Source organism: Pseudophryne corroboree, unplaced genomic scaffold (assembly GCF_028390025.1).
Source record: "Pseudophryne corroboree isolate aPseCor3 unplaced genomic scaffold, aPseCor3.hap2 scaffold_1976, whole genome shotgun sequence".
Lineage (NCBI taxonomy): Eukaryota > Metazoa > Chordata > Amphibia > Anura > Myobatrachidae > Pseudophryne > Pseudophryne corroboree.
Window position 1 is genome coordinate 5681 of NW_026968617.1, and position 19664 is coordinate 25344.

At 43.7% G+C, this 19664-nt stretch overlaps 1 protein-coding gene across 1 annotated transcript; it reads left to right on the forward strand.

The window, feature by feature from the left end:
- The first annotated feature begins 848 nt into the window (after window positions 1-848).
- LOC135005202 (uncharacterized) lies at window positions 849-2662 on the forward strand. The gene is made up of 3 exons (XM_063951909.1): window positions 849-971; window positions 1076-1219; window positions 1324-2662. The coding sequence occupies exons 2-3, from the start codon at window positions 1090-1092 to the stop codon at window positions 2529-2531; spliced, it is 1338 nt and encodes a 445-aa protein (XP_063807979.1). The 5' UTR covers window positions 849-971; window positions 1076-1089; the 3' UTR covers window positions 2532-2662.
- The last annotated feature ends 17002 nt before the right edge of the window (window positions 2663-19664 follow it).

Consider the following 19664-nt stretch of genomic DNA (forward strand, 5'->3'; position numbering starts at 1 on the left):
GTTGTTTAGCGATGCATTGTAACACATAGAACATATAGTTTTAATAATGTGGCTGTCTGAATGTTATTTAAATATGTGGTAATAGCGACATCTAGTGGTTCATTTTGGGAATGCGCCAACACAATATTTCAACTAAAATTAACCGTCTCTCATTTTCAGAGACAGACAATGCAGAACATCAACAACAAAAACACTTTCATGGTTAGAAACAGATCTTCTTCTTCTGATGATGATGATGCTTTGCCAAGTTATCAAACCTCTCAAAGTAAGCTATGTCTATAAAGGACATTGACGCGTTTTTATTTATATTTCAAGTTTAAATAGTATGAAATTATAGTCAAGGTCTACAATTTGTTCATTTTTAAAAGTTTAAATAGTATGAACGTACAACAGTCTGGATACATTGATAAGTAATTATTAAATAGTAATTATTAAATAATTATTATTTTCTCATTTTTATTTCCCACGATTTGACAGTAATCACAAATACAGAGAATCTCGATTTGTCTGTTGATAGTCCCTTTGGCTTAGACTTCAGCGCTATACCGGATTTTAATAATATTTTGGAATTGGCGCCAGATTGTGAGTAACATGATATCTTTATTTATTTTTCATTTTATTTTTTATTTTTCCACGGCTAAAGAATTAAAAATAAACCTTGTACAGTTGTGCTGATTTGTTGTCAACTGTACACACTTTATATTCTCAGTAATGAATCGCTTTTTCATGTTATTCTAATTTTATACCGTATGTAATATTTTTTATTTTTTTTATTTTTATTTTTCATTTTTCACCGGCTAAAGATGCCACAAAAATGGATGATGTGACGGCTGATGTTATTCTACGGGATATATTGAACAAACCTGATTATTGTCACAACACATCTATACAGAACAGCAATGTTGTTGATGAGCAACCGTTTTTCCCACACGCGACAGGGGGTCGTGCTAAAACATTCGAATATAAAGCAGGTGTGTAATCAAGCACTGTTATATGGTATATTGTTATGCGTTGATTTAAATGCTGATTTTCAGGCAGCGTTGTTTATATTTATTTTATAATATATGTATTACAGATGACGCTGTAGCAATGCGTTATGCGCCGACGATACCATCAGGATGTGATACAGTAGCGCAAATACCCCGTCTTAGTACAAGCGGGAAAATATCAAAACGCACAACCGCCGCTGAAACGGAAAGCCATCAATTCGCAGCAGCAGGTGTGTAATCAAACACTGTTATATGGTATATTGTTATGCGGTGATTTAAATACTGATTTACATGCAGAGTCGTTTATATTTATTTTATAATATATGTATTACAGATGATGCTGTAGCAAGACGCTATGCTCCTTTGATACCAACAGTCAGTGATACATGCGCGCAGATACACAGACCTAGTACAAGCGGGAAAATATCAAAACGCACAACCGCCGCTGAAGCGGAGAACCATCAATTCGTAACGCCGGCAATTGTACATAAGGACGTTGCTAGGTCATCAGTTATGGCTGTGCATAACGGCTGTATCGTCCCGAACAAACGAAAGCCAGCTCGACCAAGAACGAATGAGAGAAGTCATAATTCAACATTTACAGATCTGAAAAGAAAATTGTCATATTCCGAAAATGATAAGCCGCAACGGAGAAGGATCGCGTTACAAACTGTATCATGCGTAAGTAATGATGTTGCTGTAACATCAAAACACACAGCGTTTAACACTGCAGACCGGGATGTCGCTGGTAATACAAAGACTGTAAAGGTTAAGAGGGCATCGCGTCTCTCAAGAAGTAATGTTAAGCAATTGTCGCAATCCGCTGTAATCACAATTCCAGATACACAGGTTTGTTCTGAAACAGAAACAAGACACATAGCAGGCATTGGTTTGTTATCAAATATTGACTCAAGAAGTAATGTTAAGCAATTGTCGCAATCCGATGTCATCACTATTACCGATACACAGGATTGCTCTGAAACAGAAACAAGACACATAGCCGGTAATCCTGTGATATCAGATATTGATGACATAAATGGGCAAGAGCTTATTACAAACTGTGTAGAGTCAACGACACAAGATCCGCAGAATAGTTCTGATGAAGTATTATCAGCCGTTGCAGGAATACCTGGTGATACTACAACGGTTGATTGTGTAACATCAATGCCCAATATTTTTACAACGACAGCCCTGGTACACGCATCGGCTGATGCTTGTGTACCGGCGCGAGGGCTAGCGCCCGACATAGTTGATGAATGTCAAAATTCAGAACAATTAGGCCAAGACGCTGAAATACAATTTTACGCGCTGTTGGGTAAGATACGGGAAGATGTTGAGAACATGGGCGTAAAAGCCGGATACTTGTTAAAACACATTAAAGGTGTGTGCCACGGTAGTAAATGTAAACAAGACATTGTTAAAGAAGTTGTTGAGACGTATATGAATGTCATGTCAAAATACATAGATCGGTCGGTTAAGACCACTGAATTTATTAAAGCCAACATACATCATTTTGCAGAAATAAATGAAACTGATCCGTGACTAGGCATGCTAGGCAATGGTTTGAAACGTGTTTTAAATTTAAATGACTGTAAAAAAAAACCACGAATTAAACCTTGTTTAACATACAAGATCTCACAGTTATTCCGACGCGCAAAGATGAAACAGGCTGTAACAACATTAATCAGATCGAGAAAGCGCAAGCGGCACAGGGAACATGCGGTAGGTGGCCAATTGAGAAAACGCAAGCGGCACAGGGAACATGTGGTAGGCGGTCAGCACAGTGCGAGGCGTGTAGATTTAGATCAATCCCCACCCCATGCATTACCGAATGACGAATCACAGGCTGACAATATTGAGCGCGATGCAAGCCCCATATATGATGATGCAGGCCGTGTTGAGTCACCCGGTAATGACGAAGGTCGGCAACATGTATACTTAGAGGCAATTAACAGTTATGAACGACAACGACCGAATTTCAGAGCCGTTGAGTACCACAATCACTATCGGTTTGTTAATTTGGACAGGGTTACATCATTTGTAGAGGGGGTTCGAGCCATTCATACGGCTATACAGGCCATGCTCGATGGTGTCCTTGCGGGCGTGGATCCGGCCGACCGCGTTCAGCTTAGATTGGAGGGGGGTGGGTTACACAATGCCATCTATTCGCATCGTAAGCCGCAAGAAACATTAGATGCTGCCAGTTTTTTGAATCAGATTACAAACACGCTTCAAAGTAACGCTGAATTCTTATTATCCACAGGCTTAAGATTTGTGATCAGTATTTTTAAAAACAGGGCAGGGTCTGGTTTGACTGGGCGTAGTTTACAGCGCCTGCCCCAAAGTTTAATAATAGATAAAAGAAAGAGATATCTCTATGACTTCAGACGCGTAGGTAATAACCTGTGTTTGGCCGCTAGCGTCTGTAAACTTCTGGATAAAGGTAACAATGCCAATGATCATGTAATACAGGAGAGAGCGATCCAACTACATAAAGCTTTGAATCTGCCGCTTGATAAAGCGGTCAGCTTTAGCGATGTTGCAATTTTTGAAAATTATTTAAAAGTATCCATCAATCTCCTCTATTACAGTCAAGGGTCTTGGAAATACTACAGTGCAGACAGTCGTTACAAAGACACGATCTTTGTGCTATATCACGATTGTCACTTTTATGGGATACTCGATATCAAAGCGTTTCTTGGTGCCCGATATTACTGCGTCCGTTGTCATAGCGCTTACCATCATAGAAATAATCACGATTGTCTTTTCTTTTGTAAGGCTTGTCACAGGCCGGCTTGTATTGACGACGGTGTGACGGCTTTAAGGTGTTCGGTGTGTAGGGTATTTTGTCGATCAAACGAGTGTTTAGAGCTACACAAAGCTTTAGCTCTTGATCACAAAATATCCTGTCTTGAACATGTATATTGTGACAAGTGTTGTCTCTACAGGCGAACAGATCATAACTGCAGAGGCCTAAAGTGCCCCATTTGTAAGGTGTTCGTTGATGGGTTTTCGAACCATTTGTGCTATATACAAACCATCAAGCCGGAAGAGCCCACAAAGAAATACATCTTTTATGATTTTGAGTGTATGCAGGAGACGGGTGTGCACATACCAAACTACTGTTACGCTTTAACATTAACGGGTGAGAAAGACTGGGAGTTTAAGGGTGTTGCGTGTATCGAAGACTTTGTAAAGACGTTCATGAAACCAAAATTTGAGCATTACACATTCATAGCCCATAATGCAGGTCGCTATGATGCATATTTTGTGCTGCGCCAGCTGATTAAGGAGAAATTAAAGATTGAATTATTATCTAGAGGCGGCAACATAATGTGCATCACGGTAAAAGATTTGAAGATAAGATTTATCGACTCTTTAAATTTTTTACCCATGCGGCTTAGCAAGTTACCAAAGGCGATGGGGTTTGACGGTACCAAAGGTTATTTCCCACATTTTTTTAACACAGCTGATAACCAAAATTACATAGGAACTATGCCGTCAATAGAGTATTTTGGTCCACAATACATGATGCCTGATGAATTATCTGAGTTTACAGCTTGGTATAAACAGTGCGTACACAAACCGTTTAACTTTCAAAAAGAGCTCGTGCGATATTGTAAAGACGATACATGACATTCATATACGTCTCAACAACTTCTTTAACAATGTCTTGTTTACATTTACTACCGTGGCACACACCTTTAATGTGTTTTAACAAGTATCCGGCTTTTACGCCCATGTTCTCAACATCTTCCCGTATCTTACCCAACAGCGCGTAAAATTGTATTTCAGCGTCTTGGCCTAATTGTTCTGAATTTTGACATTCATCAACTATGTCGGGCGCTAGCCCTCGCGCCGGTACACAAGCATCAGCCGATGCGTGTACCAGGGCTGTCGTTGTAAAAATATTGGGCATTGATGTTACACAATCAACCGTTGTAGTATCACCAGGTATTCCTGCAACGGCTGATAATACTTCATCAGAACTATTCTGCGGATCTTGTGTCGTTGACTCTACACAGTTTGTAATAAGCTCTTGCCCATTTATGTCATCAATATCTGATATCACAGGATTACCGGCTATGTGTCTTGTTTCTGTTTCAGAGCAATCCTGTGTATCGGTAATAGTGATGACATCGGATTGCGACAATTGCTTAACATTACTTCTTGAGTCAATATTTGATAACAAACCAATGCCTGCTATGTGTCTTGTTTCTGTTTCAGAACAAACCTGTGTATCTGGAATTGTGATTACAGCGGATTGCGACAATTGCTTAACATTACTTCTTGAGAGACGCGATGCCCTCTTAACCTTTACAGTCTTTGTATTACCAGCGACATCCCGGTCTGCAGTGTTAAACGCTGTGTGTTTTGATGTTACAGCAACATCATTACTTACGCATGATACAGTTTGTAACGCGATCCTTCTCCGTTGCGGCTTATCATTTTCGGAATATGACAATTTTCTTTTCAGATCTGTAAATGTTGAATTATGACTTCTCTCATTCGTTCTTGGTCGAGCTGGCTTTCGTTTGTTCGGGACGATACAGCCGTTATGCACAGCCATAACTGATGACCTAGCAACGTCCTTATGTACAATTGCCGGCGTTACGAATTGATGGTTCTCCGCTTCAGCGGCGGTTGTGCGTTTTGATATTTTCCCGCTTGTACTAGGTCTGTGTATCTGCGCGCATGTATCACTGACTGTTGGTATCAAAGGAGCATAGCGTCTTGCTACAGCATCATCTGTAATACATATATTATAAAATAAATATAAACGACTCTGCATGTAAATCAGTATTTAAATCACCGCATAACAATATACCATATAACAGTGTTTGATTACACACCTGCTGCTGCGAATTGATGGCTTTCCGTTTCAGCGGCGGTTGTGCGTTTTGATATTTTCCCGCTTGTACTAAGACGGGGTATTTGCGCTACTGTATCACATCCTGATGGTATCGTCGGCGCATAACGCATTGCTACAGCGTCATCTGTAATACATATATTATAAAATAAATATAAACAACGCTGCCTGAAAATCAGCATTTAAATCAACGCATAACAATATACCATATAACAGTGCTTGATTACACACCTGCTTTATATTCGAATGTTTTAGCACGACCCCCTGTCGCGTGTGGGAAAAACGGTTGCTCATCAACAACATTGCTGTTCTGTATAGATGTGTTGTGACAATAATCAGGTTTGTTCAATATATCCCGTAGAATAACATCAGCCGTCGCATCATCCATTTTTGTGGCATCTTTAGCCGGTGAAAAATGAAAAATAAAAATAAAAAAAATAAAAAATATTACATACGGTATAAAATTAGAATAACATGAAAAAGCGATTCATTACTGAGAATATAAAGTGTGTACAGTTGACAACAAATCAGCACAACTGTACAAGGTTTATTTTTAATTCTTTAGCCGTGGAAAAATAAAAAATAAAATGAAAAATAAATAAAGATATCATGTTACTCACAATCTGGCGCCAATTCCAAAATATTATTAAAATCCGGTATAGCGCTGAAGTCTAAGCCAAAGGGACTATCAACAGACAAATCGAGATTCTCTGTATTTGTGATTACTGTCAAATCGTGGGAAATAAAAATGAGAAAATAATAATTATTTAATAATTACTATTTAATAATTACTTATCAATGTATCCAGACTGTTGTACGTTCATACTATTTAAACTTTTAAAAATGAACAAATTGTAGACCTTGACTATAATTTCATACTATTTAAACTTGAAATATAAATAAAAACGCGTCAATGTCCTTTATAGACATAGCTTACTTTGAGAGGTTTGATAACTTGGCAAAGCATCATCATCATCAGAAGAAGAAGATCTGTTTCTAACCATGAAAGTGTTTTTGTTGTTGATGTTCTGCATTGTCTGTCTCTGAAAATGAGAGACGGTTAATTTTAGTTGAAATATTGTGTTGGCGCATTCCCAAAATGAACCACTAGATGTCGCTATTACCACATATTTAAATAACATTCAGACAGCCACATTATTAAAACTATATGTTCTATGTGTTACAATGCATCGCTAAACAACTACATCAATGTGGTATACCCACATTGATGTTGCTGTTTAGCGATGCATTTCACATATGAGTGCATAATGCGCTTTGTACAATAGGTTTGAAATATTAACATATTATACATGTATGCCTAAAAACAAAGGATGCAATGGCAGGACAGAATCGTGTAACAGTGTGTATATCGTGGCATAGAAACAACATATTTAAACAGCATTCAGAGCCATATTTGTAAAATAAAAAAAAAATAAAAAATAAAAAATAAAAAAAAATGCAATATGTATAAATATAATAATAATAATAATAATTATGATAATAATAATAATAATAATAATAATAACAACAACACTTACCATTATAACTTCAAGTGTGTATAGCTGTGCGGCTTCAGTTGAAATTTCTTCTCAGTGCACTTCAGTGATGTGGTCTGTTCTTATAACACTGGCTGTGAGCCATATGGCCCCCACCAACCTGTGGTACGCCGTCCCACATTTCCAAGATGCTTGGGCGGGACTTTTAAATATATAAATTCTAGTCTATAATTTAGTAAATGTGATAAATATTTTCAGTTACAATAAAGATATAATCTTTTAGCTGTTTCTTAAATGTCATACACAGTGCATCAAACGCATACCAAATACATTTATATTATATATACAGAAGAAAAAAAATAAATAAATAAATAAAAAAAATAAAAATCCTGAGTGGTCTAAACTACTTGTATAGATTGAATGGAAGTCATTCCAAATGGGTATATCTTATACTGTAGAATATGAGGCTCATAAAAAGCGCATAAATTATTTAATAATAAAATGAATTTATAAAAAGCATTATACAGAAGTTCTTATGAACTAATGTGCATGAATACAAAATTATTTTATGATTCCATAAATATACACTGGCTTACTGATTTGTAGCTAAAATTACAAAAAATATTGTCTTTGTACATGAATACAAAATTATTTTATGATTCCATAAATATACACGGGCTTACTGATTTGATTAGGACCCATCACCATGATATCTCATTATGGTATGTAATGAATCCAAAAGTTGGAAAAATCCGATTTGAGTTAACACATAAACCTGTAGGTGGTGCTAATGTTCCTCTACAGAGATAACAATCGAAAATGGTCATGGTCAAATTATAAGCAATGGTCATGGTCAAATTTGCACATCGTGCTTCTGAGGGGTTTCTGTGACATTTAAAATGACCTTTGTGACATTTTAAAATGATCTTTTAATTAGTGCCATGTGTGATGAACCCTTGCTTCTAAGAATGGTCATGGTTAAATTGTACATCGTGGCTTCTGAGGGGTTTCTGTGACATTTAAAATGACCTTTGTGACATTTTAAAATGATCTTTTAAATTAGTGCCATGTGTGATGAACCCTTGCTTCTAAGAATTGTCATGGTTAAATTGTACATCGTGGCTTCTGAGGGGTTTCTGTGACATTTAAAATGACCTTTGTGACATTTTAAAATGACCTTTTAAATTAGTGCCATGTGTGATGAACCCTTGCTTCTAAGAATGGTCATGGTCATTAGTGATTATCCTTTTTAAAACTGTAACATGTGTGACTCATGAAGTTTCAGCTGCTGGAATGTAAGAACATTTTGTGTTACAAAAAAAAAAAAAAAAAAGATGTATTTTAAAGTGTGTGTCATATGTGACATACTGCGACGGGGTGTTGCGCGACACTCTGCGACTGGTGTTACGCGACAATTTTTAATACGGTTTAATATCGAACACTATAAATTTTATATTAATTTTATATTAAGCGATATAAAACACTATCATTTAATATTAAAAGGGGGCGGGTCCTAGGGCAAGGGGGCGTTAACAACTGTCAAGTTTGACAGAAAGGTTGACTTTATCTACTCACTTTTGTGGCTGAAGTGCATGGTTTGTTTGGGCCCGACAAAAAATTTTTGTGAAGGACTACCTCTGATCACTAATGAGGAGGTTGACGATGAGGGTGTTAATTAAAAAAAATACTAATTATGTAAAATAAATTTCATGAACTTTATGCAAATGAAGTAGTATGTCGGAGGTGCCTAGATGGTTAACGTCCCTACCTCTACTAACTTTGGGGTCACAAATGGAGCAGATGCCCTCACAAACGTTATGGATGAGTACCTGGAACTCAGGGGAGTATGCGACAACTGGGAAGTTCCAGTACTCACAGGTAAAGCTGCAGCTAGAAGTGATGTCTGTAGCAACTCGTGCTCTACCCCTGACTCCGTTACCCTTTTTAGTGGTCGGATGGTGCCTGTGGTGCTAGAGTTCTTCTGCCCATGGCAGCCGCGTTTGAATGGGTGAATTAGGTCCGCCCAAACTCCGATGCCCCCCGGTCTTATTAAGTGACAAGGCACCACCCGAGACTACGAGTGAGTAAGGGGGAACCTAACTAACCCTGTAATATCAATGCACGAGTGATAATGAGAACAACAATGGTCTTAGATGTTATAAGCAAATAGACAGTGAGAGCAACAATGCTCAGGGATGATAAAGATATAAATATAAACAAAGAACTGTTAGCGTGGATATTCCACGAAAATCTGAACACCGGCTGGCAAGATCTGGTCAAGAATCGATCAGGCAAAGTCTCCAGGTCACAGCACAACACAGGCAGGATCTCCAACGAGCGGACAGGTTCACACAGAAGTAAGAACTATCACCAGCGTCTTTGGAGTGACCAGGAAGAGAATATAAATGGTGCTGCACCAATCACAGAAGAAATTCCTTAATAGCAAATATCGTGCAGCTGTCCTGCTGCACGTCCTTGTACACAGCTGGGTACTTAGTTACCCAGCAACGGGGAACGCCGTCTGCCTCCAATGTCCCCGTTGTTAGGGATCCGGCGGCTCACAGCGCCCGGCGTCTGCCTGTTGCTAGGCACCGGGTGGGGGTCAGTGGGAGGTGCAGCATCCCGGCTCCACGGTAACGGCTGTGACACGCGCCTCCCGGCGCTAACAGGATTTGGGTAAAAATAATCCCACACCCAAGAGGTGGCTTTTTTGGTTTCATCACAATGGGTTTCTTTTTATCAAGAACTGCTGCCACTGGTGGCTGACTTACACAAACAAAACCATCAACATCCTCATTAGTGTCAGATGGTACACAAATATCCCCCTCATCCTGCTTCACTTCCACACTAGCATCCTCAATTTCTATTATGTCATCATCACCATCTTTATTTGTACTGTTTTGCAGATGATACAGAAATGGTGGAAGGAGACGAAGGAGGCTTCTGTACGAGTACAGTTTGAGCAATGTCAGACTCACACATAGCTAGTGGGGACACCCCTAGACTCTCCTCTGGGATTTGTGCACACTCAGTTTGTTCTTCAGCCTTAGAGCTCTTTTTTTGGGCACTGCTTTGTCGATTTTTAATGTGACACCTCTATCCTTTTTTGAACAGTGTGAAAGATTTTGATTTCAGGGGCCCTTTCCTAAACTTCAGCAACCTGGACCACCTTTAGTAGATGTTGCAGTACTATCATGACTGGCACTAGTATTTGGTTGCTGCTGCTGCTCTTCTGTCGACTGATTGTGATCCATATCGACTCAGTGCTTATATTTGTGAACGCAGTGAGGTACAGCACCTACATCACAAACAAGTTGTACAAAAAATATATTAGCTCTAGGCTGCACTGCAGACAGCAGCAAAAAAACACTAGTGTGCTGTGCACCAAGGGTTCATGCTGCCCTATATGGAGCTCTGTCCTGCAGCTGCACTGTGGGCAGTGACAAAGAAAATATGTCACCAGTGTGACACTTAGGGTTACACAACAGCACCAGTGTCAGTGCCGTAACTAGGCATTTTAGCGCTGTGTGCAAGAAACGATAGTGGCGCCCCCCCCCCCCCCCCCAATGTAAGATAGAGGCAGTGCGCGGCGTAGGCACGCAAAAAATTTATAGGGGCGTGGCTTAATGGGGAAGGGGCGTGGCCACAAAATAATAGCAATTCATACTACGGTGCACAGTAGTCTACATTATTCAAATTACGCTGCACAGTAGCGCCACTACACCAGTAGAGCCCCTTTTATACATTACAGCAGACAGCGTCCCCCTTTTTACACATTACAGCAGCCAGTCCCCCTTTTTACACATTGCGGCAGCCAGTCCCCCTTTTTACACATTGCGGCATCCAGGCCCCTTTTTTACACATTACGGCAGCCAGTCCCCCTTTTTACACATTGCGGCAGCCAGTCCCCCTCTTTACACATTGCGGCATCCAGTCCCCCTTTTTACACATTGCGGCAGCCAGTCCCCCTCTTTACACATTGCGGCATCCAGTCCCCTTTTTGACACATTGCGGCAGCCAGTCCCCATTTTCACACATTGCGGCATCCAGGACCCCTTTTTACACATTGCGGCAGCCAGGCCCCCTCTTTACACATTACGGCAGCCAGTCCTCCTTTTTACACATTGCGGCATCCAGTCCCCTTTTTGACACATTGCGGCAGCCAGTCCCCATTTTCACACATTGCGGCAGCCAGTCCCCCTTTTTACACATTGCGGCAGCCAGGCCCCCTCTTTACACATTACGGCAGCCAGTCCTCCTTTTTACACATTGCGGCATCCAGTCCCCCTTTTTACACATTGCGGCAGCCAGTCCCCATTTTTACACATTGCGGCATCCAGTCCCCCTTTTTACACATTGCGGCAGCCAGTCCCCATTTTTACACATTGCGGCATCCAGTCCCCCTTTTTACACATTGCGGCAGCCAGTCCCCATTTTTACACATTGCGGCATCCAGGACCCCTTTTTACACATTGCGGCAGCCAGGCCTCCTTTTTACACATTGCGGCAGCCGGGACATAATTTTACACATTGCGGCAGCCGGGACCCCTTTTTACACATTGCGGCAGCCGGGACCCCATTTTACACATTGCGGCAGCCGGGACACCTTTTTACACATTGCGGCAGCCGGGACCCCTTTTTACACATTGCGGCAGCCGGGACCCCATTTTACACATTGCGGCAGCCGGGACCCCTTTTTACACATTGCGGCATCCAGGACCCCATTTTACACATTGCGGCATCCAGGACCCCTTTTTACACATTGCGGCAGCCAGGCCTCCTTTTTACACATTGCGGCAGCCGGGACATCATTTTACACATTGCGGCAGCCGGGACCCCTTTTTACACATTGCGACAGCCGGGACCCCATTTTACACATTGCGGCAGCCGGGACCCCTTTTTACACATTGCGGCAGCCGGGACCCCATTTTACACATTGCGGCAGCCGGGACCCCATTTTACACATTGCGGCAGACGAGACCCCATTTTACACATTGCGGCAGACGAGACCCCATTTTACACATTGCGGCAGACGAGACCCCATTTTACACATTGCGGCAGACGGTGAGAGAGAGAGAGAGAGAGAGAGAAAGAGAGAGAGAGAGGGATATACTTACCTTCTCCCCGCTGACAGGCTCCTCGTGCAGCTCCCTCTCGGTGCAGGCTGTGTGAGGTGAGAAGGAGGAGGAGGGAGGGGGAGCAGGGAGCCGCAGCAGCGCTATTTGATTGGTAGTAAGCGCCGCTGCAGCATCCCCCTCTCCTCCTGTATTGGTTGCCTGGCGCTGCTGTGGATGCTGGGGAACCGCATCCCAGCATCCTTAGCAGCGCCGGGCAGCCAATACAGGAGGAGAGGGGGATGCTGCAGCGGCGCTTACTACCAATCAAATAGCGCTGCTGCGGCTCACTGCTCCCCCTCCCTCCTCCTCCTTCTCTCCGCTGCCCAGCGCTGGTCCTCTTCTCCCTACACAGCGGGGCGCACGGCGCAGACTTCGGCGGCATGTAATGAGTCAATTTGACTCATTACATGCCGCTGGCCGGTGCGCCCTCAGGGCAACTGCGCTGTGTGCCAAGCCCCCTTGGCACACACGTAGTTACGGCCCTGACCAGTGTGATACACATAGACAATAGATGTAACTTTCAAGTTTCAGCACTATAAAAACTAATAATGCCTTGCTATAACTACCTGTACTGTATCTGGGTCGGACAATACTATAAACACTAAGGGCACTGGAGTGGAGTCAGCATAGACCGTCAGCAGTACACAGCTCTCTGGTGTCCAGACACGCTTTAAGAGAGGAGGGTGCCTGTGTGCAGGCTCCAATTGGGCCCCCTCCTCTCCGGCGGGCATTGTCACTGGAAAATAGCCGCAGCGGACATTTTCCAAGTGATTTTTGCTGCCGTACAGCTAACGCCGGGCTGACGGAGAGGTGAGTATAAGAAAATGGGTGCAGGGTGTGCGGTGTGTGTGCCCCCCCCCTGGACCCAGGGTCCCATGCGCAACGTACACTTTGCACCCATTATAGATACACCACTGCTGGTGTCTGCGCTAAAATGGCCCCGAATCGTCATGGGCTTATATCAAATCCAAAACCAGCAAGAACCCACGCCGAGATGATAATGTTTTGCTTTGATTTGGAAACTAAGGCTGCAGGGAAAACACGGCCCACGGCTCAGACTCCCCTGGATCTGGAAGTTCAGGTGAGGGCGGTTTTCAGAAAACCGGTCCCGCTCATCTCTAATTATTATTACATATGGATGATTATTACTACATGGGGGATGTACCCTAATTATCACATAGGGATAATGATTATTACACTGGAGTGACTGTACCTAGTATACACAGTGCTGTATTATTATTACATAGGGGGGTAACTGTACACAGTATACACAGTGCTGTATCATTATTACTAGTGATGAGCGGGTTCGGTTTCTCGGAAACCGAACCCCCCCGAACTTCACCTTTTTTACACGGGTCCGAGGCAGGTTAGAACCTTCCCGCCTTGCTCGGCTAACCCGAGCGCGCCCGAACGTCATCATCCCGCTGTCGGATTCTCGCGAGATTCGGATTCTATATAAGCAGCCGCGCGTCGCCGCCATTTTCACTCGTGCATTGGAGATGATAGGGAGAGGACGTGGCTGGCGTCCTCTCCGTTTATTGTAGAAGTTGATTGGTTTATTGCTTAATTGTGGGGAGGATTGGGGAGCAGCTGTTAGGAGTACAGTGCAGAGTTTTGCTGATAAGTGACCACCAGTTTTATCCGTTCTCTGCCTGAAAAAAACGCTCCATACCATATCTGTGCTCAGTGTGCTGCATAATATATCTGTGCTGAGTGCTCACACTGCTTAATTGTGGGGACTGGGGAGCAGCTATAGCAGGAGTACAGTGCAGAGTTTTGCTGACAGTGACCACCAGTATACGTTGTCTGCCTGAAAAACACTCCATATCTGTGCTCAGTGTGCTGCTTTATTGTGGGGACTGGGGACCACCAGTATAATTAATATTATATAGGAGGAGTACAGTGCAAAGTGCACTGCTGTACCTACCTCTGTGTCGTCATCCATTAAGTATACTATCCATCTACATTCTATACCTGTGGTGCATTTTAGTTTTGCAGTTTGCTGACACAGTGTCCACCAGTATACTATATATAGCAGTACGGTAGGCCACTGCTGTACCTACCTCTGTGTCGTCACTCGTCATCCATTAAGTATACTATCCATCTACATTCTATACCTGTGGTGCATTTTAGACAGTTTTGCAGTTTGCTGACAGTGTCCACCAGTATACTATATATAGCAGTACGGTAGGCCACTGCTGTACCTACCTCTGTGTCGTCACTCGTCATCCATTAAGTATACTATCCATCTACATTCTATACCTGTGGTGCATTTTAGTTTTGCAGTTTGCTGACAGTGTCCACCAGTATACTATATATAGCAGTACGGTAGGCCACTGCTGTACCTACATCTGTGTCGTCACTCGTCATCCATTAAGTATACTATCCATCTACATTCTATACCTGTGGTGCATTTTAGTTTTGCAGTTTGCTGACAGTGTCCACCAGTATACTATATATAGCAGTACGGTAGGCCACTGCTGTACCTACCTCTGTGTCGTCACTCGTCATCCATTAAGTATACTATCCATCTACATTCTATACCTGTGGTGCATTTTAGTTTTGCAGTTTGCTGACAGTGTCCACCAGTATACTATATATAGCAGTACGGTAGGCCACTGCTGTACCTACCTCTGTGTCGTCATCCATTAAGTATACTATCCATCTACATTCTATACCTGTGGTGCATTTTAGTTTTGCAGTTTGCTGACAGTGACCACCAGTATACTATATATAGCAGTACGGAAGGCCACTGCTGTACCTACCTCTGTGTCGTCAAGTATACTATCCATCCATACCTGTGGTGCATTTCAGTTGTGCGCAGTAAATATAGTAGTAGGCCATTGCTATTGATACTGGCATATAATTCCACACATTACAAAATGGAGAACAAAAATGTGGAGGGTAAAATAGGGAAAGATCAAGATCCACTTCCACTTCGTGCTGAAGCTGCTGCCACTAGTCATGGCAGAGACGATGAAATGCCATCAACGTCGTCTGCCAAGGCCGATGCCCAATGTCATAGTAGAGAGCATGTAAAATCCAAAAAACAAAAGTTCAGTAAAATGACCCAAAAATCTAAATTAAAATCGTCTGAGGAGAAGCGTAAACTTGCCAATATGCCATTTACGACACGGAGTGGCAAGGAACGGCTGAGGCCCTGGCCTATGTTCATGGCTAGTGGTTCAGCTTCACATGAGGATGGAAGCACTCATCCTCTCGCTAGAAAAAAGAAAAGACTTAAGCTGGCAAAAGCACAGCAAAGAACTGTGCGTTCTTCTAAATCACAAATCCCCAAGGAGAGTCCAATTGTGTCGGTTGCGATGCCTGACCTTCCCAACACTGGACGGGAAGAGGTGGCGCCTTCCACCATTTGCACGCCCCCTGCAAGTGCTGGAAGGAGCACCCGCAGTCCAGTTCCTGATAGTCAAATTGAAGATGTCACTGTTGAAGTACACCAGGATGAGGATATGGGTGTTGCTGGCGCTGGGGAGCAAATTGACAAGGAGGATTCTGATGGTGAGGTGGTTTGTTTAAGTCAGGCACCCGGGGAGACACCTGTTGTCCGTGGGAGGAATATGGCCATTGACATGCCTGGTCAAATTACAAAAAAATCACCTCTTCGGTGTGGAATTATTTCAACACAAATGCGGACAACAGGTGTCAAGCCGTGTGTTGCCTTTGTCAAGCTGTAATAAGTAGGGGTAAGGACGTTAACCACCTCGGAACATCCTCCCTTATACGTCACCTGCAGCGCATTCATCATAAGTCAGTGACAAGTTCAAAAACTTTGGGTGACAGCGGAAGCAGTCCACTGACCACTAAATCCCTTCCTCTTGTAACCAAGCTCCTGCAAACCACCCCACCAACTCCCTCAGTGTCAATTTCCTCCTTACCTAGGAAAGCCAATAGTCCTGCAGGCCATGTCACTGTCAAGTCTGACGAGTCCTCTCCTGCCTGGGATTCCTCCGATGCATCCTTGAGTGTAACGCCTACTGCTGCTGGCGCTGCTGTTGTTGTTGCTGGGAGTCGATCGTCATCCCAGAGGGGTAGTCGGAAGACCACTTGTACTACTTCCAGTAAGCAATTGACTGTCCAACAGTCCTTTGCGAGGAAGATGAAATATCACAGCAGTCATCCTGCTGCAAAGCAGATAACTCAGGCCTTGGCAGCCTGGGCGGTGAGAAACGTGGTTCCGGTATCCATCGTTAATTCAGAGGCAACTATAGACTTGATTGAGGTACTGTGTCCCCGGTACCAAATACCATCTAGGTTCCATTTCTCTAGGCAGGCGATACCGAAAATGTACACAGACCTCAGAAAAAGACTCACCAGTGTCCTAAAAAATGCAGTTGTACCCAATGTCCACTTAACCACGGACATGTGGACAAGTGGAGCAGGGCAGGGTCAGGACTATATGACTGTGACAGCCCACTGGGTAGATGTATTGCCTCCCGCAGCAAGAACAGCAGCGGCGGCACCAGTAGCATCATCTCGCAAATGCCAACTCGTTCCTAGGCAGGCTACGCTTTGTATCACCGCTTTCCAGAATACGCACACAGCTGAAAACCTCTTACGGCAAATGAGGAAGATCATCGCAGAATGGCTTTCCCCAATTGGACTCTCCTGGGGATTTGTGACATCGGACAACGCCAGCAATATTGTGCGTGCATTACATCTGGGCAAATTCCAGCACGTCCCATGTTTTGCACATACATTGAATTTGGTGGTGCAGAATTATTTAAAAAACGACAGGGGCATGCAAGAGATGCTGTCGGTGGCCCGAAGAATTGTGGGCCACTTTCGGCATTTAGGCACCGCGTACAGAAGACTGGAGCACCACCAAACATTCCTGAACCTGCCCTGCCATCATCTGAAGCAAGAGGTGGTAACGAGGTGGAATTCAACCCTCTATATGCTTCAGAGGATGGAGGAGCAGCAAAAGGCCATTCAAGCCTATACATCTGCCCACGATATAGGCAAAGGAGGTGGAATGCACCTGACTCAAGCGCAGTGGAGAATGATTTCAACGTTGTGCAAGGTTCTGCAACCCTTTGAACTTGCCACACGTGAAGTCAGTTCAGACACTGCCAGCCTGAGTCAGGTCATTCCCCTCATCAGGCTTTTGCAGAAGAAGCTGGAGACATTGAAGGAGGAGCGAAAACAGAGCGATTCCGCTAGGCATGTGGGACTTGTGGATGGAGCCCTTAATTCGTTTAACCAGGATTCACGGATGGTCAATCTGTTGAAATCAGAGCACTACATTATGGCCACCGTGCTCGATCCTACGTTGTATCTCTCTTTCCGGCAGACACAAGTCTGCAGAGGTTCAAAGACCTGCTGGTGAGAAAATTGTCAAGTCAAGCGGAACGCGACCTGTCAACATCTCTTCCTTCACATTCTCCCGCAACTGGGGGTGCGAGGAAAAGGCTAAGAATTCCTAGCCCACCCGCTGGCGGTGATGCAGGGCAGTCTGGAGCGAGTGCTGACATCTGGTCCGGACTGAAGGACCTGCCAATGATTACTGACATGTCGTCTACTGTCACTGCATATGATTCTCTCACCATGGAAAGAATGGTGGAGGATTATATGAGTGACCGCATCCAAGTAGGCACGTCAGACAGTCCGTACGTATACTGGCAGGAAAAAGAGGCAATTTGGAGGCCCTTGCAGAAACTGGCTTTATTCTACCTAAGTTGCCCTCCCTCCAGTGTGTACTCCGAAAGAGTGTTTAGTGCCGCCGCTCACCTTGTCAGCAATCGGCGTACGAGGTTACTTCCAGAAAATGTGGAGAAGATGATGTTCATCAAAATGAATTATAATCAATTACTCCATGGAGACATTCACCAGCAGCAATTGCCTCCAGAAAGTACACGGGGACCTGAGATGGTGGATTCCAGTGGGGACGAATTAATAATCTGTGAGGAGGGGGATGTAAGCAGTGAAAGGGGTGAGGAATCGGAGGATGATGATGAGGTGGACATCTTGCCTCTGTAGAGCCAGTTTGTGCAAGTAGAGATTGATTGCTTCTTTTTTGGTGGGGGCACAAACCAACCAGTCATTTCAGTCACAGTCATGTGGCAGACCCTGTCGCTGAAATGATGGGTTGGTTAAAGTGTGCATGTCCTGTTTATACAACATAAGGGTGGGTGGGAGGGCCCAAGGACAATTCCATCTTGCACCTCTTTTTTCTTTAATTTTTCTTTGCATCATGTGCTGTTTGGGGACAATTTTTTGGAAGTGCCATCCTGTCTTGATTGACACTGCAGTGCCACTCCTAGATGGGCCAGGTGTTTGTGTCGGCCACTTGTGTCGCTTAGCTTAGTCACACAGCCACCTTGGTGCGCCTCTTTTTTTCTTTGCATCATGTGCTGTTTGGGGACAATTTTTTGGAAGTGCCATCCTGTCCTGATTGACACTGCAGTGCCACTCCTAGATGGGCCAGGTGTTTGTGTCGGCCACTTGTGTCGCTTAGCTTAGTCACACAGCCACCTTGGTGCGCCTCTTTTTTTCTTTGCATCATGTGCTGTTTGGGGACAATTTTTTGGAAGTGCCATCCTGTCTTGATTGACACTGCAGTGCCACTCCTAGATGGGCCAGGTGTTTGTGTCGGCCACTTGTGTCGCTTAGCTTAGTCACACAGCCACCTTGGTGCGCCTCTTTTTTTCTTTGCATCATGTGCTGTTTGGGGACAATTTTTTGGAAGTGCCATCCTGTCCTGATTGACACTGCAGTGCCACTCCTAGATGGGCCAGGTGTTTGTGTCGGCCACTTGTGTCGCTTAGCTTAGTCACACAGCCACCTTGGTGCGCCTCTTTTTTTCTTTGCATCATGTGCTGTTTGGGGACAATTTTTTGGAAGTGCCATCCTGTCTTGATTGACACTGCAGTGCCACTCCTATATGGGCCAGGTGTTTGTGTCGGCCACTTGTTTCGCTTAGCTTAGTCACACAGCCACCTTGGTGCGCCTCTTTTTTTCTTTGCATCATGTGCTGTTTGGGGACAATTTTTTGGAAGTGCCATCCTGTCTTGGATTGACACTGCAGTGCCACTCCTAGATGGGCCAGGTGTTTGTGTCGGCCACTTGTGTCGCTTAGCTTAGTCACACAGCCACCTTGGTGCGCCTCTTTTTTTCTTTGCATCATGTGCTGTTCGGGGACAATTTTTTGGAAGTGCCATCCTGTCTTGATTGA

Coding starts and splice junctions, on each gene's coding strand:
- LOC135005202 (XM_063951909.1), top strand. CDS start 1,090: ATGCGTTATGCGCCGACGATACCATCAGGATGTGATACAGTAGCGCAA. Junction 1,220..1,323: donor CCATCAATTCGCAGCAGCAG/GTGTGTAATCAA, acceptor TATGTATTACAG/ATGATGCTGTAGCAAGACGC.